We start from the raw sequence: 22,688 nt of genomic DNA, 5'->3' as shown, positions 1-22,688 counted from the left end.
GTAGCAGGACTGCAAACATGAGGGTATGAGGGACAGGTACAGAATGGTGTCACAGTGAAGAGACTGAGAGAAAAGGAAAATGGATAGAGTCATGACTAAGTTCACACCAAAACTTAATGTAGTCGCCTAGATCTCCCAGTTCCTTGGTTCTCAACCCACATTTTTTCTTCCAAATCTGATTTGTGCAAAGGGCACAGAATAACCATGCCTCTGTCTTTTCTTGGCTTAGTTTCAAAATATTACCATTCTCCTCACTGTAACTTTAAATTGGAATATTTTTTTCTTAGGCTTGTCTGCAAAACTTCAAAAGCATGCTACAAATACTGATTTTTAATAGAGTACATTTTAAAGGGCAGCCCAAACTGGGCTCTGTATTCCATGGGAGGGTGTATGATCTATTATTAAACAGGTTTTTAATGCATTAATATATTTTCAGGTCTGTTCTCCATCTCATTCTTTTTGCAGCCTAATGTTTATTGCTTCTTGACTGCTGCTGTAAACTGAGCAGAAGTGCTTACTAAGCTGGCTTAGGTCTTTTTTCCCCTGGAGCTGTTCATTAATGTAAAACCCCAGAAGGCACATACGGGTATTTGAAGTTCTTACTCTCCCTAAGCATTATCTTACGTTTGCAAAGGGATTTCATTTGGGATCATGTTGACAATATACCTTGCTTTAAGTCCCTTTAAATTCTTCAGGATTCTCTAATCTTTGGCTAACCTAAACAACTGTCAGCTACAAATCCTACTAGGTAACTGTCAGTACCCTTTGCAATTTGGGAACATAATAAATGATAGTCTTGGGCAGAACCCGGATTAAAAAAAAACCCTATTTTTTAAGGTTTTATGGAACTGAAAGATGATCACTTATTCCTACTCATATTTTTTTTCTGTTCTTAACTAGCTTCAATCCATAACCAACTCATCCTATGGGTGTTCAGCCTGTTCAGTAGGTTTTTGTCAGCATGCACTTTAATGGTTCAAATACACTGGATAAAAACAAAGGACTGATTCTAGATCAGAGGCATGCTTTTCCTCTATACAAACCGTTGGTTTGTCATCATATCATTCTGGTGTTTTAAAATTGATAGCTATTCTTAATTCCTCCCACATTAAACACATCCACTCATTCCCAGAGTGCTTGTGAAATGTAACAGCAAAAGCAAGCAGTATCTCCTGCAGAGCAGTGACTGAATTAGCCATAAATCTAACACGATGAACTATGGAGGGATTTGGAATTTGTGCATGTTTGAAGATGTCTGATTATCATTTGCAGTTATTCTGCTATTACGGCAGTTCCTCCCTCACACCTGCTGCTACCACAGCCAGAACAATTACAGTGAGTATAGATTATACTATAATGTTTGCATTATGTGCCTAGTAACACGTAAGCACGCATTCATGAGCATAAGCATATTGCGATTCTTCTTTGATTACCCGTATTTCTGGCTCTATCCGTAAACAGTAAGGCTGGTTTTGATACTGCTGAATTTCTCCTGTAATTTCAGCTACTTTTCTTCTCTTACTAAAATTGATTAGCTCTTTCCCTTGTCTTTTAAGGAAGTCAGGATTCCCTTCTTCTGTCTTCAAAATATTTGTAAGATATATTCCTAATTTGAAAAAAAAGATGACAATTTTCACATTTCAGCCCAACACCCGTTTTCATTCTTGCTGACAAATGACAACAAAAGAGCTCTATACATAAGTCAAGGAAGCCTTTTCCTTTGATGCACCAATACTGAATTCACCAGCAACAGCAATGGGGCTGTACATTCTCCTGGGAAGTAAAATGTCACCTCAATAATATATTACTATAGTGAGGTCAGGAGTTCAGAGATCACATCCCCAGCATGCAGTAAAGGGATGATGTCAAGAAAAACAAAAAAGGAGATGAAATTCAAGCTTTAAGAGAAATCTTATTTTCTTTAACTGAAGTTTGTGCACATAGGGCAATATTCAATAACTTTTTTGTAAAGCAAAGAGGAAACCTTTAAATAAAATATTCCCAAGGAATACTAGCATATTTAATAGGTAAAAAAATTCAGTAAAAGTAGGAGTTGTTAATGTAGTTTTTTTCAAAACTATTCTTGAAAATGCAAAATTCCTAAGAAATGCCAAAAGAAGGCAGAAACATTTTCACCCCTAACCTGTAACTGGAAACACTGCTGGAGTTAAGTACCCACAAACATTACAAGTCTATGAAACCAAGGGGGAGGTGCAGGCTGAGAACAATCCCTTGGCAGAGGACAACATAGAAGAGGGGTGTCAAACAGTCCACAGGCCAGATCCAGCCCACACCGTTGCTCGATGCAGGCCAGCGGACAACCAGTGTGGCTGGGCACAGTGGCCTGCTGCAGAATAATAATTGGAAGCAGAAGGACAAGAAAAGACTGACACAGCCCACTGCCCTCTGGCCCCTTCACCAGTTGCCACTACTGCAACTCAAACTCCCCAGGCATTGACCCCCACTACATGCCCTGTGCTGGAAGTCTGCTGTGGCAGAGGGTGCATGGTGGGCAGACAGTGGTGACAGCTTCCTCGTGCCCCGTGGTTTGGACCCAGGCCAGGGCACAAGGTAAGTCTGATACCCCTGACAAAACCTCAGACAGGTTCAACAGATGTAATCAGAAAAGAAATTCAGTATGAAGGACCTTAACTCAGGCCCTGTGGTACTACTTACCAAAGAAAGGCACACAGGGTGGGTTGATTGACTTGAGTTTAGCTAGGTATTTTTTAAAGTGATCTTGGCTTAGTTCTACTGCTTCATCCAACATTTTCTTTTTTCTCTCCTGTAATGCCTAATTTATCGAAGAGAAAAAGCAATGTGTATTTTTTGTGCGGGATGGTTAGTAAAAACAAGTTATCCTCATACCCCTCGCATCCAGAGTTGAATAAAAACTCGGTTTCATGATACGAGCTTATGTTTTACGTGCTACTATATCACGTGCTTTATTCCATCAGTTAAAAACATGATCCTGATTTGTCCTGTACACATTTCAAAACTAAACACACTCATTTATCTAGAAGCAATACCTGTACAAATATTTCTTTACACATAGTCGTCTGAATTTCAAGAGTCCTATTTCATTGGTATCTCTTCATAGCTTACTACAGACTAATTTTAGTTGAAAAGTTGCTCTTTGTGCCTGAACGCTTGTCCAGAATCCCTCCCAACTACAGAGCTGGTTCAATAAAAGATATCACCAAGCAACTATGAGCTCTTGTACTTTTTTGTTTCTGAAGTCAGTGCTGCTTAATTTCCAATAGTTCAAATGTTTTACTTGAAATTTGCTAAAGCTGGCTTCTGCCAGTCTGAATGTATGGTAGCATAAGCAGAACAGGAGAGCTTAAAAATAAGCTTAACAGCACCCCTATTGAGAAACAGGGTCCTTAAAGTGAGCTTGCACCTTCCTGAATAAGGGCCTGGAACACAGCCTGTAAATGTCCAATCCTGTACATGGACCCTTCTGATGAGCAACTAAAGGAAGAAGGGATCATTTGGGATCACCTGTAGCTAGGGAGCAGGAGGAGGGGAGAGTATAGGACAGGGGACAAGCAGTGGCAATGAGGTTGTAGCTTCCAGCCCCAGCAACTAAAGGAAGAAGGGATCACCTGCCTTTGTGGCAGCATGTCTTCCCCATGCCCTAGCTGTAACCCTTCTGCTCCCAAAGGGAGTTCAAGGTATTTGTTTTCACCTATGAAGAGCTGAACTGTTTGAAACTTGCTTACCCGAGAGCTGCAATCTGTGGAGATCTGCAGTACCACTGCTCCCTCCACCCCTGCCATTTCAATAGGAAACCTGCTGTCAGAGCATTTGCACTGGCAAGTTCACAGCTCTGGGGTTTTCTTCCCTCCCATCCACTAGTGAACTGAACTAAGGCTACAAACTCATTTCACACAAGTCACTAGGCAGCCAGAAAATGATTGTGACATTCAGCTAACTGGGCTGGGAACGGAGCTAGCAAGCAGGCGAGTGCCTCTACAGCCCATTAAAAACCTGAACTTTTATGACAACGCTATCTGTGAGCATTTCACATTAGGCTTTTAAATAATGAGTATGTGCTTCTTGATTCAGGTTAGTTTAAGTATGATGCATGAGACTTACCTCAAATGTGTGATCTAGTCTGTACACCGACACAGAATTCATCGCACTGACTATCTCCAGCACACCATTGAAATTATTTAAGTCTTGAAAAACTTGCAAGATCTCTATAATCCTACTTAACACAGCCACTCGCTCCTCAAAGTTCTCTGTTTCCACTATGCACCTAATAAAAAAAAAAGAAAAAAAAGAAGCAATTTTGGAAATGTTGGTACAGAAAGTTCACAGTTTACAAAGGCATTGAGATTAAGTTTTAGTCTCAACAAATGGAGAGGTCAAAATGAATACCATTACTCTAGATATTGCACTCTGTTTGCACAGCCTTGGTGTCGTCTCAAGAGTCACAAGGGCAAACCGAATGGACGGTGTAATTACACATGTTGGATTAAGAGAGTAAAAGCGTGAAAAACTTTCAAATGGAGAAGTGAAAAGAAAAAAAATATTTGTGGATATTCAAAGAAAGACTCTTGATGCTTTTCCCGAAATATGTCATTTAAAACTGAAAAGAGGAAAGCAGCCTACACAAGGTTTTTGGTTATGTCTCATGGAGGGCCAATCACACCCTCTCTGCAGAAATACAAGTTACTTGCACCGTACCTGGAGTTTTTTGAGATGTGTTATCCCTCTATGTTGTACATGTACACCAGCTGCCTAAAACTAGAGATCTTTGCTAGCAGCATTTACCTGATCTGCATGCAAACCATACTGAGGATGATAAAGGGGGAAGTGGCACCAGTTCCTTCTCTGCTGGGGACTCCACAGAATGCAGAAGGGAAGTGGGGGGGTAGTGGAACATGCAGAGCAACATCTCAAAACTCCAGTAACTGTACAGATAAGGACCTTCTTTCTTCAAGTACTTGTCCCTGCACATATTCAACAGTACATGAGAGTAGGTAGAATGGAACTATGGGAAATGAAGAGTGAGAGACAGAGAAAAGAAACTCCTTGTGCCCCTTAAAAATCACCCCTATTTTATATAAGCTCGTACAGTACAGTCAATTCCAAGGGTATGTTTACGAGTGACTACAGCCTGCGGAGATGCAGCCAAGCTAGCTTTAAGTCAGCCCAACCAGATACCAACAACAGTGGGGACCAGCATGGCCTTCCAAGCCTGCCTGGGATCCTGAATAAATATTCAGTTGCTGGCTTGCACTAAAACCCAGGTTCCACACTGCTGTGAGATTACTGGGGTAGGTCACAACTTTGACTGCAATGCAGACATATCCCAAGAAGTTAACTATATACCACTAGAAAGGGAAGTTGCTAAAGTAAAAGTTACAGGCTACAGTGGCATCTAAGGGCAGGGGGGAGGGGACTGCTGGAGTGGTCCATCCTGTATTGTCCTTTATTAACCCTTTATGTGGTTCATAAGCATAGCTAAAGTGTGTGCAGGGATCAGGTGAAAACTGGTGGCAGAAGTCTGGCATCAGGTACAAGGAGCACGCATACAACCTACAGCAGCACATGCACAGAGACAGGCCTTCATAGTTACTGAAATACAGCTGATTCAAATTTTAAGGCAACAGGAGAAAACCCAATCTTCAGTTTGATTCAAGACTGCTATGCTAACACCCCCTGCACTTACTTTTCAAACCAGAGCGTAAGATTTGTAGTGTGACGAATCATTTTCAACAAATTTGGAGAGTTGATTTCTTTGTCGTCTTTAGTCCACACACTCCCTACAAGTTCAGAAGGCTGCACTGCCCTGTTAAAGAAAAAGCAGCAAAGGGATGTTTTAATAGCTTAATTCATGTGTTGCAGGTTTGGGTAGGGAGATTATTTCTGGCCCTAATGTGACTTGATATTTGATAAATAGAAGCCAATAGACTCCTCCATGAGAGAGTTATTCAAGGCAGCCTTGAGACTGACACATCAGTACAGATACTAATGGAGGCAGTAGCATGAGCTAGCAACAATGACCATATCCCAAGTGCTGTGCTCTGTCTGCTAGTGCATGCTAAAGCTTCATCTTCACTGCTGTTGTGATCCATGCTGACTCAACTCAGCCAGTACAGATGTCAGTGCAGGCTGCAACCATGTCTTCATTTTGGTGCATATGCATACCATTAGCTTTTATGATGGTCCTTGGGGAACAAAATCCTCTTGGACGCAACCAGCATGCCTTATAAAACACCCCTCCCACACTGGTTTAAGCTTTAAATACTACAAGGTTGGCCCATTCGGGAGCTAATATCAACTACACGCACATTTTAGTGTCTTAATTTATTATCCATATTTTGTCCTGGCAGAAATTTAATATGCATCTTAGTAAATCTGATTTTGTTTTTCGCCCTACATACTCTATTCCAGCGTGCAGAGCAAGCCAACTGTGACACTGCAAATCAGAAAAGCAAAGGAGAGCAGACTCAGTTCATAGCAGATTCTTTGAACTGAACAGCAAGGTGATTACCTTAATGCACGTGTCAAACGTGGCCCACAGGCTGGACTGGGCTCCCAGAGCTATGTCTTCTGACTTGTGGAGCTCCTGGAAGGGCCAGGGATTCAGTGGCTGGGTTAGCAACAGCAGCATTAGCTCCCATGGCTCTGAACTGACATGATAGCTCAGGATGCCATGGGGGTTCACACTGCTGAAATCCTGAGTACAGAGCCCCATGGGGACACGTTTCAGCAGTGGAAGGGCTAATGATGGTGTTGTTAAGCTCTGAAGGTGCCTGAGCTGACCCAGCAGCTCGGGCCCATGTAGGGGTTAACATCATCACCACTCACCCCACCACTGGAGGCGAGTTTAAATCTGGCCTGTGAAGAGCCCTGCAGCCTGGAACGAGTCCAGGGGCCCAAGCAATACTGACATCCCTGTTTAAATGTTTCCCTTCCAAAGGAAGGGAAAGCTGTGGGGTAGCTATAATAAAATGACTGCCATTTAGTAAATACAATTTCCAGATTGAATTATCATGGCCAGTTAAACTTTTGAAGTGCGACTAAACAAAGTATCCACTCCCCCGCTCCCATATACAAGTAAAGTACTTTAGATCACCATATTCTGGTAGCTCTCTCTAGTAAAGAAAAGGAAATTTGCATCTTCAAGCCCTTCAAATAGTGAGCTATATGGGACCAACACAAAGTTAGTTAGGGAACATTCATTATTTGAACACTCACCTGTAGAGATCAAATTCTAGAAGTGTCAGCTGCCGAGCTATTTCTATGGGGTGAAGTGTCATGAGGTCAAACATCTCAGGCTGTCCAACATGGCAAATATGCCATTCAATTGGTGGCAGTGGGCTCTCAAAGGTAATATTATGACTAATTCCATCTGCTTGAGCAATTTTTTTTCTCTTTATAATTTTAGCAATGGATTCCACCCACTTCTTCATGGATTTGCCTGCAAAATACCAACCATCAAACAAGATTCACACTTATGCCGTGACAGATTCCCAAAAGGGGTTTCAGGCTGATGTATCCTTCTGCTACTGCTATGAAATGAGGTTGGCAATCACTACTTTTGGATAGGACTAAAACTTACCTAAACCTGTTATAAATCATGTTTTAGGCTTGTTTGAAAACATGCCCCATAGCTCCCACAATTATCTGCATTTGTGCCTGCAAACGTAGGCATGGTGCTCATTCTGGGGGTGAATTTTTCATGCTTATTATAGCAGAGCCTTAGGGGCAACCAAGAGTGTGACATCTTTGGGCTCTCCAAATACCCCCCAGAATAATAGTCCACCCCTGCCCTGACAAATTTACAATCAACACAGGCAGAAAATAGGGCAGGGTGGAACCGTAGAGACTAAACAGCTCCCTTCCCTAACTTTTGCCAGGCTTCAGGCTAACCTGGAGAGGATCAACTAAATGGGGGGAGGTAGGGGGAAGTGAAGGGAAGAGGGGTGAGAAGAAGGGAGTCAAGGGCCAGGTCTGGAATGAAGCTGAAGTAAAGAGGCTGAGCAAAGTGGAAGGAAAGTGGTTGGACAGAAACAGGAGGCGGATGGGCAGAGTCCAATCAAAAAACTGTTGGAAATCCTCTGAAGTGTTATGCAGCTACTTGGAGTCTGGTTGACTTTTTACATAGCTGAATCACCTAGATCTCTTGGTTCCTTATTTTTTTAGCTGCATTCTCTTCTACAGATGTTGATACCACACAAGGTGACTTTAATCCATCTTTCCTTAACTTTAGGGATGGAAAAGGTCAGAGCAAAACAACTGCTCAGTTCAGGGCAGAGATGTTCCAGCCATGTTCTCCAAACGGTGGTTCTCCTAGCTTTGGCAGCTTCTCTTCCTAACAGCTGGAGTTTTCAGCTGGTTCTTCTCCACTGGTTCCCCACTTGCCTGGATTAGATGGCTGGGGAGGGGATGCTGGATGATTGTGGGGGGGCGGTCTCCCTGGCAAGTCCTGGGTCCTGTTTTACACTCTTCCCCAAGTCCAGCATTGGCTTTTGCTGGGTCCTTCACTAAGTCACACCTTATTAGAGTTTACTGTTTGCAGTTCAAGTGACAACTTTACACTGGATTGTGAAAATTCACATTTGATTGAAAAGATCTGAGGAACAGAAGTCCATAACATTTATCTTTGAATGATCTCCCCTTGCTTGATAAAGGCACAGTACATGAAGTGACTGGGTATTCTAGGGAGTCCAAGTTAAACCTCTTTCAAGGGGCTGGATAAAACGAAGTCTTTATCAGCAACATCTCATGCTGTGACTGTCAACCAGCTGGGGATGAATTGCTCATTTATAAATTAGTGACCCAGAAATGTACTGTTGGATGCCTACTTTGGTAATCTAAATACGGTCTCTAGCATCAGCAATGTAGCTTCAACTGCCATTTTTGTTAATTAATATCAATATACAATTCTGAAGAAGTTAATTCTCCAGGAATTCAGTGTGAAAGAGGAAGAGGTTCTGAATTCTAGAAGAGTCATATGGGCTCCAGAAAATGTTGACATTAAATATTTAAAAGCTAGATAAAACTTTGATAACATAATGCAATACTGTTAAAAGTTATTTGCTGATAACAAGTCAAGCCTCAGGCTCAACTGTGCTAACATTTATGCTGCAAGACTGATGTGCTCATGTGAGCTGTTACAAATAAAAAAACCCGGCAGGATTAAGCACCCAGAATATAAAAGAAAGTAAAACAAGCAAACATGCAAGCAAGCAAATTATAATGATACTATACCTCTTACACTTGAAATAAATGTCTCCAGTCTGTCAAGTAACTCCAGATCTCGTTCAAAGTCATAAAAATGATGTTCTACCCAGTGTCGAAAAACATTTAATATCCTGAAAAACAGAGTGGAGGGAAAGGAGTAAGGGGGGAAGGGGAGAAAATCACTTTTTGTGTTTTTGAACCTCAACTACATCCAACTTGCAAGCTGAATGAACCCTGGGTCCTGCAAAAGCTGCATGCGATTATGTAATAAAAGACTAATCGTAATGCATATGCACAATGGGGTGTGGCTAAGACTTTGGAGGTAGCCTTGTCTTTGACTGGTCTCAGTGTTAACACTGTAATTTTCAGGATTTAAAACCCCCCAAACCATGAATGCTCGAGTGCTACAGAGAAATGAAAAAAGAAAACTATAAAGGGGGAAAAAAATCAAGACAATGTTCTTATAAGCAGTTTAAGTAAAAAAAAAATGTTATTTTAATTTGGACTTTTCTTTCAAAAGCTGGTTATCAAGTTATGCTGTTATAAAATTTTCTAACCATATTGTTACTGCATCATTTTATTTACAAAAATGGTAACAAAAGTGGGATAAGATCTAATTCTCCCCCACCACCCCCAAAAAACCCACAATTTTTCACTTGCTTTTTCTCTATATTTTCTTAAATAGTAAATATTAAAATGATTGATTGAATAGTTGATCACATGATGTTGACTTTTGAGATGGAACAGAATAATGCAATTTATTTCTCTCCTTCAAGCAAAATAATCTGAGCTATTCTCTCGCACTGCATTTAGATGCATTAGAATACCTTGAACTGAATCCAAAGCAGGCAGCACTTCACGTGACACAGATATAATCTGTTCCAAGTCAGTCCAGAAAAGAAAACTGAACATTTTGCACTAGCTGAGACTACTAAATAGTCTTTAAGGGTATTTTTATATGTGCTCTGGGATGCAGCACTGGGTGCTTTAATTAGTAAGCTGTGCTAATTAAAAGCACCCCTGAGTTCTGCATCAGCATCCCCGCACTGAAAAGTGGCATGGGGTGCTCTGAACTAAAGCTCACCAAACATGTTTTAGTTCAAAGTGCCCTGCTGCCATTTTTTTAGCGTGGGGGCACCGATACACGTGACATGGAAGGCTGACAGAGTGTGGCAATTTCTGTGCTCCAGCGTGTCAGAACAGGCTCCCTGCACGATAGCAGGAGCCCTGAGTGATGGCACTAGTAGTGCAACCTGGGGGTGAGACGCATGGAGGGCTGAGAAGAGGTCTCAAAAAAATAAAAAAAAGGGGGAGAGAGAGAGAGAGAGAGAGAAAGAGAGAGAGAGAAAGAACATCTAGGTCAATGGCTTTCAACTTTTTCATTTGCAGACCCCTAACAAATTTCAAATGGAGGCACAGACCCCTTTGAATGGCAAGTGAGCGTATTCACATACTTTTGATTGATCAGAGTCATCTTTCATGGACCCCACAGGTTGAAAACCACTGCTCTAGGATACAGGACAGACACAGTATAACTCGGTCATGCTACATATGCTGTGAAAAAAGGGGAATGTAATCCAAGGCAAGGTACTGTGGCAAGAGGCAAGTAGGGTTAATAGCGTTGTATAAGGTCTTAATAAGGCTTCATCAAGAACACCACGCACATTTCCAGGCAGCAAAAAGCTCCGAGGATGATCACAGAGCTCCAGAGAAATGGAAAGCCTATTTTACAAGAGGTGGCTAAGAGAACTTGGCTTCCTCAGCTTGGCCAAATGAATGCCGAGCAAGAATATGATTATTCTCTCAATGGGGTGTAAACATCAGGGAGGGAAATGAGCTATGCAAGCAAAAGGACAAGGCTGGAACAAGAACAAACTGATATCAACTGCCCATGATTACATTTATATTGGAAATCAGAAGACAGTCAAGAGCAGCGAGGTTCTGAGACAGCCTCCAAGTCGAGGAGTAAAGCGGGGATGAAACTAACTAGTTTTAAGACAGAGCTTGATCAGTTTATGAAGGGTTGATATGCTGAGATGCCTGCAACGGAAGTGGTCCAGACGTGATGATCTGGGAGGTTTCTTCCAATCCTACGTTCAGTCACAACCCCCATTAGTTCTCTGTTAGTTTCCCTGTTCCAATAAGTCTCACATTCACCTTCTCTACAGACTGCTGAACAGTGAGAACATGAGAAGGGAACAGTGTGAGGAAATAGGGTTACTGGTGTAACAGGATGGAGCCCCCAGAGGCAGCTGTCCCCACCCCGGGCAGGCATATGGCTCCTGCCCAGCAAAATCTGTAAGGTAGCCCTCCCTTGATTACTCGCCTGCCATGCCTTGTTCACAAAATCCCAAATGACTAATGAGAACATAGTTTGGGACCATTCATTTGACACCAGTCTCAAGGGAATCTGATTTCCTCAACCTCAGAATAACACTTAAGTTAAAGTCTGTCCAAAGTAAATACGAAAACATCCAAACCTGAGTTGTACTGGCTGGACATATTCCTTTCGAAATCTTTTCAGGTCTGCACTGATGGGCTGCTCTCCTTTCTCTATAGCCAGTTTGTCTGCTTCAGTAGGCTCAGGCTCTGGGATTTCAAACCTTTAAATAAATTCAATGGCAATGATTAATGAATTAACACATGGAATGATTAATGAATTAAGGCAAGAGGACCTATTCTTAGAAGTGTTTGTACATAGTTGTAGCTGAAATGTTCAGATTCACAGAAATTTAGAGCTGGAAGGGACTCATGAGATCCTCAAGTCCAGCCCCCTGCTCTGGACAGGAAAGACTGCTGGGATCAAATAACCCAACACCACCTTTCTACCACAAGCCATTTAAAAGGAAAATCAACCACAAACAGTTAATATTGAAAGATCCTGAATAAATGAAGAAACCATCTGTATTAACTTAATTCCAGCCTCATCTTTTAGTGCATCTACCCCAGTGACATTTGGCCCTGACTGGTTCAGGAGAGGTGCTACTCACAAATGAGTCATGACAACATGGGAACTGTGGCATGCACTGGTCCAAGAGAGAGAACTGCTGTACGTTATTGGGAAACGCAGCACTCGTACTGTGATCGAATCAGAACAGAAAAAGCCATGTCCTGCAGCAGCTGCCTACAATAGCAGCTTTTACACTCTAACTCAGCACCTCACAGCTTTGAATCTGCTGTCACTGGCTGTAGTTGGACTGTGACAATAGGGGCAGGCAAACACCAGGGCAGCAGCAGGCAGCACACACAGCGATCATAGGCAAGTACATATAGCCTTAATCCCATCTGATTCACTACCCGGCTATCTGGAAGTCCACACCTTTGGTTATGTAATACAAAGTTAAGGACTGCATTACTGCTCTTTTTCAACTTTATTTTTGCCCCCTCCTCTGATTCTTAACTATGATCCATCTGTGAGCTCGATCATCTTCAGAGTCCTATAAAACCCTACCCACATCTAAACCTTACCTCACTTTTTCTTATTCTCTTCCCCTTTCTTCATGTCTTACCTCCTGACCCCTTCACTTTAAATAAGCATCTCTTTCCCACCAGCATCCCTCCAAGTTCTTCCTTAAATCCATGAGTAATTACACTACTGATTTCACTACAAATGTTTATTACTCAAGAAGTTTTGAGTCTTGCACTGTTAGGTTGCAAGCTGCTGGTGACAAGGACCATATCTTTTAGAGCTAGAAAATCCTTGTGTTTGTGTACAGAGCTACATAATTAAAAACCAGGCACTTTTGCTATTACTGTTTAGTAGAGTGCAAGGGACTTCAGACTGGAGCACCACTACATGTGCACTGGGTGACATGATCCACGACCCCAAAAGCTTACCACTAGAAGGACAGCAAGATATCAGGCTAGATATCAGGAGGCACTACCTTACAGTCAGGGCGGCTAGGATCTGGAACCAACTTCCAAGGGAAGTGATGCTCGTTCCAACCTGGGGTCTTTAAAAGGAGGCTAGACAGACACCTACCCGGGGTCATTTGACCCCAGCATTCTTTCCTGCCCATAGCAGTGGGTCAGACTTGATGATCTGCTCAGTTCCCTTCTGACCCTACCAACTATAAAACTATAAAGGTAAGGAGACAGTGGGATAAGACATAGGCAAAATGGTCAGGGAGTGATAAGGACATCTCTTGTTCTGTCATATTTGTTTTTTCTCCATCCCCACCAGTCAAATACATTTAAAAAAAGCCAATCAAATCAAATTAAAACCCCACCTCCAACATTTTCAAGCTTATAACAAACAATGATGTTTCAGATCAAAAGCTCCTTCTTTGTACTGTAGCTGTAACAAGTGGTCCATAATGGAAGTGCTATAACCCTGTGCTTGTTATCACTAGTAAAGCTATTATGATGTGATACTGTCACTGTCATGAATATAGTGACTTCCAGTTCAAGGGCACCAGTGGGATTCACAAAGTTACACATCAAACTACTTTGCAACACTGGAAGAGGTAGGCAACAGCTGCATGACAAGTGGCATAATATGAAAATGGAAGAATCGTTTTACAGAATCACAGAAAATGAGGGCTGGAAGGGACCTCAGGAGGTCACATGTAGTCCAACCTGCCGCTCCAAGCAGGACCAGCCCCAAGTAGGTCACTGTTGAGCAGGGCATTAAAAACCTTAAAGGATGGAGATTCCACCACCTCTCTTTACCCATGTTGTCAGCTCCTTTTTATAAAAATACCAGAGTCCTTTAATATTCATGAAGAAAATATATCCACCCCCTCTGAGTTCTCCAAAACACACACACACAGTATGATCCTCATGTTACTTTTTGTGAAGCTGAAGCTCAGCCAGCCCTGCCAGGATCTGAAACTATGGTCAGACTAAAGTCTTTCAAATTAAGGACTCATGCCTAGCATGCACCCACACACATGCTCAAGGCCCCAAGACATCCTTTGGTAGTGGATGAAGGAGTGCACGTGTACCCAAACGGGGATACTCATGGGGCGATGAGCTGGGCTATGTTGTGGAGTATGCCCTGCTATTACACGACAGCCACTTCCACGTAGTGATCCTGGTAATGTTGCTGATGGCCAAGAGCTCCCAAATTTACAAAAACACCAAAGTGCGCAAAGAACAAGATACAGACCCCATTTTTGTCTTACGAAAGAAAAATATCAGCCTTAATTAAGTGTACTTTATTAGTACAGCTATAGCCTGAAATTTGGAATTGGTTAATATAACAATCTGGAGAAAAGGAGCAGTGTTAAACTTTCATTGTTTAAGAAAAACACAAAAAAGAAAAGAAAAACCAAACCAAACCAAACCAGTTGTGTTTTACAAATATAGGGAAACTTGAAAAACTATGAATATCTGGTACACTGGCCAGACCAAAACATGCCATTATATTGTTTCCAAAACATCAGGTGAAAAACAGCAGGTGGACTAAAATGAACACCCCAGAACAAAGTTTTCTGCTTACCTTTCGATCAACAAATTTAACAGTTCTTGGGGCTTACAAAAGGAGCGGTATGTGGTAAGGAAAGTGCGTACAAAATTCGGATCTGTAAAAGCAAAGCAAGAAAATAAAAGAATGTTATTGAATGATTTTAGCTTTTATTAAAAATCAAACTGTAATGCACACAAATCTCGACTGTAAAATTATGCTGGAATAAGACAGATTTAAAAACAAGTAGAAGGAGTGTTTAATGGCAATAAATCAGAATTACTTTAACAATTGTATAGCATGATTCAGATGCAGTTGCATCAAATGCCTTTTTTTTTTAATACCATAAGTGCCATTGAAAAATGTATTAAAAGATATGGCATGCTAGTGGCAAGAGGTTGTGAAGTCAAGCATTCAAATTTAGGAAGTTTCAAAATTAAGGTCACTTGTGAGGGTCAACCTGTTTGACAGGTGTGCCGCAATTAAGCCCCATGTCCTCCCCGAGACCCACCCTAATTCCCTTCCTCTGCCTAAACTCCTGCTCTGCTTTCTGCTTCCTTCTTTACCAGCTGCTGTGCTGCCTGTTCCCTCTCTGATCTGTTGGGTACTGCACATAAAAGGCTGTCTGTCCCACTTGTGCCATAGGTTGGTCACTCCTGACTTACGATATCTGAATTCAGCCCTTTCGTGCAATTTCTAGAATAGGGCTTGGAAGGGAACTCAGAAAGCCATCCTGTGCCTGGATATGGCCATACACCAGCCTGACCCCACATGCAATCTGACTGCATGCAGGGCCACGTTATTTGGCCCACAGGACTGCCCACAGGGAACGAAAAAATGGCAGCAGGAAAGCAGCAATTAAATGCTGCTGCCACTCCCCCGCCACCAAATTTGCAGACTGGTGGTGAGCCCTGTGGACAGGATGACACTGCTCTGTGGGTCAGGATCTGAGCACCACTAATCTAGTTCAATGCCCCCTGTTCATAGCAGGATCAACCATCCTCATCTAAACCACCCCAACCAAGTGTTTGTCCAACCTACACTTAAAGTCTTCTAATGATGGAGATTGCCCTGAAAAAGTTGTGGAATCTGTTCTACTGTTTATCAGCTGGTTTTCCCTGGTAAAAAAAAATAAAAATAAAAAAAATTTGCATATTCTCTGATAAAACCCCCAAAATCCGTGATTAAAATGACACATCACTACATACTGTATATAGGTATCAAATGAACACAATGTTTTATTGATATATTTACCATTTTAAAGCAATTCAGAAGGCTACCAGTGCCTCATCAATATAATAAAGTAAATTCTAAAAATGTATAAATTTAGGTGTTTGATTTTGGGGTTTTTTATCATGAAAAATCAGAGCTCTCCCTTCCCCCTTGGCTCACAGAATGCAGATGCATGTCCCTCACTCCCCCCCTCCAACAGCCTCCCCCAAGTCCTTCTGGTGCCCCTCACTTATCACCTCTGTTGGTGCCCCTTGCCCCCACCCACAGGTCTACCAGAGGGGACTTCTAGCTGCCAGGGCTACAGGGCCAGGGACCCAGGTTCGCATCCTCCTTCCCCCCCACAGCAGCATCTGAACCCCAGCTGCTGTGGCGTAGTGGAGCACGGAGCCTGCTTTCCCCTCCCCTATGAGCGGCACGGCTGGAGCAGAGCACGTGGGGCAGGGGCGGGTGCAGGCTGCCTGCTGCGGGCTCAGGCAGGGAGTGGGGCCAGTTCCCCGATGCTGCATGCATTCCCTGGGGTGGGGGGGGGCAAGGTGGACTGATGCCCCCCAGATCCGTGTGCAGGGGTGGGGGGTGGATGCGGGCTTAGGCTCCCTGTCCTCCATTGGGGCCTCCGCAGCTCAGTGGATATGACCCAGGGTGGCAGGGCAGAGCGGAGCTGGGCAGGGAAGCTCTTGCAACTGTGAGCTCTGTGCTGCCACCCTGGTGACGCGCTCCCTGCCTGCCCTGCAGCAGCAAGGGGGCACAACCCCATGCTGCCACCCCCACTGCTGCCAGGTGGGCAGGAGACGCCTTGCTGGGGCAGTGTGGAGCTCACAGTGGCAAGGAGCTTTCCCACGTGGACCCGATCTGGTCTGCCGTGCTGGGTCTCACCCACTGGGCTGCAGAGGCCCTGGGGGAGGGCAGCAGGATAGGAAGCCTGAGCCCACAGTGGGCAGCCTGCACCTGCTCCTGCCCCATGCACAAATCTGGGGAGGGGGTGGGTCCCCCCTGCCATCCCCAGGAGCACATGCAGCAGCGGGGAACCGGCCCACACTCCCTGCTCTCCAGATGAGCTGCCCGCGGCCCCGTCCTTCTCCCCCTGGGGCCTGGTGGCTGCACATTTCAGCCCCAGGCCCCATGCACCGCCTGGCCGGGCAGCAGCCCCAGCCCAACTCCCTCCCTCCCCATGGGGTCCCTCAATCTGCAACCCCCACAGACTTCTCTGCAGGAGCTGCTCTCCAGGCTACCCGGCAGCCATGTGCACATGTGAACGTGTGCATGTGCATGGCACCCCTGCCTGACTGCCTTCCTTCCACTCCCCCGCCCCTTGCAGGCTGGAGCTCTGCCAGCCTGCAGAGAGCTGCTTGCAAAACTGAAAAATCCACGTGTTTCTCCATTAAAATGAAAAATCTGTGTTTTTCCTCAGGTAAAAGGGGAAATCTGCATTTTTCTCTGTGGGAAATGGAATACCCAGATCCCTGTTTATGACACAGCTAATGTCACGTACTAATTTTCGACAGGACCCCTTGCCTCCTTGCCAATGCTGGATGGTGCTCACTGAATAAGCAACTTTTTAATATTCTGTTTTTCCTCATCCAATTATTGTGCTGTTTGCTACACACCATTTGAACCTGCTTTGAAGAAAAATGAAACACATGGAAAAAGCCCATGAGGAAATTATCACTGCAGCACTTGAACAGTTTACTGTAATGGACTTTCTTCCTAATAGCTCAGTGAGATGAGGTAGCATTTTAAAGATGGTGAATGGAGATGCATTAATGTCAAAAGCAGAAGCTAATATGGGATGCCTAATTTGTGCTGCCCATGATCCAACTTTTTAAAATACATTCAGAGTAGATTTTCATAGCACTGTGTTCAAGGCATGATTTTCATAGACTTCATTTGTAGGTGTTAAATTCACAGCATATCTGCAACTCAACACATAAGTGTGATAAAATGACTCTGCAGAAAGTGAGGAACAAACAGCTAGCGGACATCTGTGAATGTCTGATTTAAGTGATTTTCTCAGTATTACATAGGAAGTCAGAGGAATAAAGAGAGAATCCAGTTCTCTAGGGCAGCATTCAATTGACATGGTCCTGCTGGTACTTGGAAGACCCAAAATTTCCCTGCTAGAGGGGCTCACTCTTCTGCTCTGGCTCACACCAATCTCCAAATCTGGAGACAGGAAGGGATATTTTCCCCTAAGGCAAAGGAATGGATAATGGCATTTTCCTTCCTCTGTAGCACTGGACATGATCATCTTCCTTAGCTTTTGAAATTCTCCTGTACAGTATTAATCAATGACTTCCTTTCTGTTCCTGAAAATTCCCTCCAACTGAAGGCATCCTAAAGATGATAAACCACCTGGATTCACTGCCAAAGCAGAATCGCAGAATCACAGAAAAGAGGGTTGGAAGGGACCTCAGGAGGTGACATTTAGTCCAAACCCCTGCTCTAAGCAGGACCAGTCCTAACTAGATCAGCCCATCCAGGGCTTTGTTGAGTATAAAAAAAGCCCCCCAAGAATGGAGATACCACCACCTCTCTAGGTAACCCATTCCAGTGCTTCACCACCCTCCTAGTGACAAAGTTTTCGCTAATATCCAACCTAAACTTTCCTGGCTGCAACTAGGCCAGTCACACTAGAAAGACAATGGCCTCTGGAATAATCACAGGACCAACACATGTGGTTGGTTTTCAACCAGGGTGCTGGAAGAGCTTTTCAGGCACACCGAGTGCAGGTGCTGCCACAGCTAGGTGGATCTTCCCCGCAGCTGTGTCTGGAGCCTACACTCTTCTCAGACACCTTCCTGGTCTGAGCCCACGTGCTCTAGACAGAAACAGAGGTGTGCCAAGCAGGTGGGACTGTTCTGCACCCTCTATTCTTGGGACAAGCACGTGCAGTCAGATCAGGAAGTGCTATGGCAAGAGCATGCACTTCAACTGCAGCCCTTTGCAATTCCTGGCTGGAGGATCCAGGCTGGGTTGAAGTAATTCGCCTGGCCAAAGAAGCCAAGTGCAGGGCACTCTGCACAGGTAAGAGCAGCTTTCTTCCCCCCTCTCCCCCACAACCTCCCCCTGCCACCACCACACAGGGAAGTTTTGCCCAGAGCACAAAACTCGTTATTTGTGCCTCTGCTCCCATCTGTTTTAGGTTCATCAGATAATCCTAATACAGGGAAAAGCATGAAGCACCCTGGCTGAGAACCATGGAAAGAAACTGAGGCAGCACAACTGTGGTTCTCAACCGGAGATGCTGTCACATTTATAAGTGTTTTGGGGAGTGTCCTGACTCTGAAAGGGTTGAGGACCACTGAAATAAGCACACGGGTTCTAATTAAGGTTTTACCTAAAGCCAGTCTTAATCCTGACACGTTCCCGTTTCCCCCCGATGCAGCAACCTTGGCAGAACCTGCTCAATTCAGCTATGTCTCTACAGAGGAAGTGCAAATGGTGGTTCTTCCTGAGGCTCATAATTTGAGAAATTAGGGTGCCTCTGAATGAGGTGGCAGACGGCACATTCTTGAAGCCAAGAGGGTTTTGCTGCTGAAATGTCAAGTCCCTGTTCCAAAACATGAGGACACCAGTCTTATTTGTAGCCCTCTGAACTGAAGGACACTCAGCAGTTCACATGACAGACAGCTTTACTAAAATTACCTAAGCACTTTAACCAGTGCTTTTTCGTCTGAATCCATTCAGAGGTCTTGACTAGCAGAAAAATGAGCAGAAGAGGAAAGGACTGAACTTGTCCATTATAAAGAGTACTTAATAGGATATAAGAAAGGTCATACTGCAATACCTGCATACATGTGGTAGGTGAGTCTTTCAATGAGTTTCACTACTGTTCCTCCTTTGATGATGGGGATTCCATTTCTGCTTTGCAGGTTGTCCTCAAAAACAATGTTGTCTTCAGAGTCTGCCACTATGAAACGATACACACTTAGGCTGGGTAGCCGAAGCGGCTGCTCATTTTCTTCTTTCACTAACACAGAGTCAAGCATTCGATCAAGGGTGCTGCGATACTGAAGGGAAATCAGAGCTGCCATCCAATTATTTTTCTCCTCAGCAGATTTGGCAGTAAATATAATGCTGTTTTCATCTTTAGACACTAGCTCAAATGCATGTTTATATTCAGAAGTGTCATCTTTATCCACGATCTGTATTTTCCTCATGATAATTTTCTCCTTAAGTCTGTACTCTGCATTGCTGTAACCCGGAAGCCGGGATTGTCCATGATTATTTTTGCAGCTGATCATTAAGCCGTCAAAGAGAAATATGTGGCGCTCATGTTTGGCTCCTATTCTTGTCAGTGCACCTTCCATGATGAACTCATTGCAACACTGGCCAATATCTTTGCCTTCCCAACCATCAATATTTTTCTGAATCTCATTCATTTTTTTGATGGCAAGGTGCTTGCTTCTTACTTGGCGGTTGTAGAAACGACACATTGTCTCTCTTTAAAAACAAGAATGATTGGATTAGCTGCTTTCAATTTTGTTATCAGAGACTAGAAAACAACTCCTACAACTAAAGTTAAAATCTTACAGCATTATTTCTCAACCTAGGTCCTCACCAGGATTAAGCACCAAATGCTTAGCAAGAAGCGACTTCAAAGTAAAGTCTTATACCCTACACTGAGATTCAGAAGGCTTCTTATTTAAAGGTATGCTTACCCAGGCCGACGCCGAGGTGAATGTTTGTTGTAAATCCGCTCCATGCTGCACTGGAGATTCAGGAGAGCTGTAATGGCTTGTTTTAAGCATTCCCTGTCCTCTTCCTCTTCACTACATTCTTGCAATTGCTAAAATACAAAAAACGCATTTCTGTTAAACCCAACTGATTTCAGAGGTGTGGCATGTAGACAATAAATTGTCTTAGACACGTTTATTTTCAGAAGCACTCCATTTTCGCCCAACTTTGATCTCACTGCAGTCAATGACCAATGGTGAGTAGTTTTGAAAATCCTACTCAACCTCACCTACGCTCATCAAAGTGGCTACTGCACTGAACGCAGATTTGTTAGATGTGCTTGAAGATGTCTACTGCAGTCAAAACAAATCAGCAACAAGTACAGGCAACGAGTCAGCAGAGATGGCACTTTGGCTTTATTTTCTAGTTAACAAAAGATTTTTCTTCACAACCAAGCAGAAATGCATTGGCTTACAAAAATTAGAGCCCATAAAAATCAATATTCATTTTAGGACAGATTGCATGAAGAAAGACTTAAAGAAAAAGCTCCACATTCTTTAAGATAATAGCTCACACGATGGAAAACTTAGGGAAGATGATAAGTTAAGTGTTAATTCCTCTAAGAAATTCAAAACTGCATGAAAATAGTTCACCCAAATTGATGTACTAGGAAAAAAAAAAAAAAATCAAGCCAGGTTGCCACACACTGTAGGATAATTCATGTTTGTCCTACACAAAGGATCTTACTTACAATCGCTCTGTTTGGCAGTAGCCTTCTTTTCCTTCCCCCACCCAACATGTTCCCTAAACAAGGGTATGCAGCTTCCTCTAAAAACAACTCAAAGAACAGGACTTGACCATATCATGCTTGCAACCCCATAAAGGGAATGGGCCCATCACCTACACTTCCAGACAGCCAAAGACAGCCAAAGTTTCCATTTGATGTAAAAAATTAACTTTAGGGCTAAGAAGCTGTGAAAGTTTTATGACCAGAGTAAGGATGTTGGGAAGAGAACGTAAGGTACATGTTGTGCTGAGTAACACCTTTCCAAAAGAGTCTAAAAATATCAAAGGGAAAATAAGGGAGCGCATAAGATTGGCTCTGAAGTCAAAAAGACGTGTACAATCCTAAAGATGAAAATAACTCAAGATTATAGTACACCGATTCAGATCCTCAAATCTACTGTGCAGCATTTCTTCCAAACTCTCCAAAATGAAAGAGCGTCTTTGGCACGTGCAAAGGAAACAGATATATTTATTATTTAGGTAAGTGAAAGAGCTCTAAAGTAAAGTAAATGGTCAAAACCTGAGGCTAATGGACATAACAAGGCATCCGATTCTCCTTTTTCCTGACGCACTGAATTGCTCCCATTTCTGCCTTCTAACATATTGACTTTCTGGAGGCCATTCAGATGATTTGAAGTATACTTTTAATGGATTCTGCCAAGGTTTACCCTCTGAAGTTCCCTCCCTTTTACAGCTCAACTTTCTGAACAGATGTAAAAGTCCAGTGCTTGTTACAAAGATGCTTGCAACTCCATGGATGAAAGGCAAGAAGGACCCGTTTTGCCAGTGACGCACTTAAACAACTATCATGAGTTGTCAAAATCCTTTTATGTAAGGAAATGACTGACAATGGGATGGAAGACAAAGTGCATTAGTTCTGACAACACCGCTTACTGCTCGTAAAGAATGACTGTAATATATTTAGTGTCTTCTTGCTCTCTAATATTCTAGAAAAAGGGACGATTTTGCATGCATCTAACCTCTTGATTACGTAGTCTGTAAAATATTGTGCTACACTCCCAAGACTGGAAAAAGCCATGATCTCTTGTGATTAATCCCTCCAAATCTGGAGCACCAAAACATACAGTAATTACCAGAAGTTTCATGAGAAGAAATAATTTGGTACCAAAGGTGTATTATTGAGATTCTAAAAGAGGCTAATGCCGGCACTCTGTATTATGGGATAGTGATTTAAAAGTTGTCAAAAGCATCAAAGAGGGAATGCAGTCCCTTCTGGGCTACTTGATAACAATATAACGTGTGAGATCTGAAGTGAGAATTTGGCAAGAGATGCAACAACCTTGGTAATCTGAAGTGCTCCAGGAATACAAAGGGTGGAGAATGTACTAGTGCATCAGTGAAGTCTTGAGTGGGTACTTGAATG

At 43.1% G+C, this 22,688-nt stretch overlaps 1 protein-coding gene across 1 annotated transcript in view; it reads right to left on the bottom strand.

Moving 5' to 3' along the window:
- Window positions 1–22,688, bottom strand: part of SOS2 (SOS Ras/Rho guanine nucleotide exchange factor 2) — a gene marked incomplete at its 5' end in the record, with an annotated part of 56,304 nt that overhangs the window by 15,214 nt on the left and 18,402 nt on the right. The window contains 10 exons of the mRNA XM_019519878.1: window positions 1,434–1,606; window positions 2,677–2,794; window positions 4,102–4,264; window positions 5,684–5,803; window positions 7,216–7,438; window positions 9,232–9,335; window positions 11,685–11,807; window positions 14,648–14,729; window positions 19,629–20,284; window positions 20,503–20,630. Of these exons, the coding sequence (XP_019375423.1) occupies window positions 1,434–1,606; window positions 2,677–2,794; window positions 4,102–4,264; window positions 5,684–5,803; window positions 7,216–7,438; window positions 9,232–9,335; window positions 11,685–11,807; window positions 14,648–14,729; window positions 19,629–20,284; window positions 20,503–20,630 (1,890 nt within the window). The remainder of the gene's footprint in view (window positions 1–1,433; window positions 1,607–2,676; window positions 2,795–4,101; window positions 4,265–5,683; window positions 5,804–7,215; window positions 7,439–9,231; window positions 9,336–11,684; window positions 11,808–14,647; window positions 14,730–19,628; window positions 20,285–20,502; window positions 20,631–22,688) is intronic.

Source organism: Gavialis gangeticus, unplaced genomic scaffold (assembly GCF_001723915.1).
Source record: "Gavialis gangeticus isolate Ggan-Ray unplaced genomic scaffold, GavGan_comp1, whole genome shotgun sequence".
Lineage (NCBI taxonomy): Eukaryota > Metazoa > Chordata > Crocodylia > Gavialidae > Gavialis > Gavialis gangeticus.
Note: the sequence above shows the minus strand (reverse complement) of the source record. Positions and strands in the feature narration are given on the sequence as shown.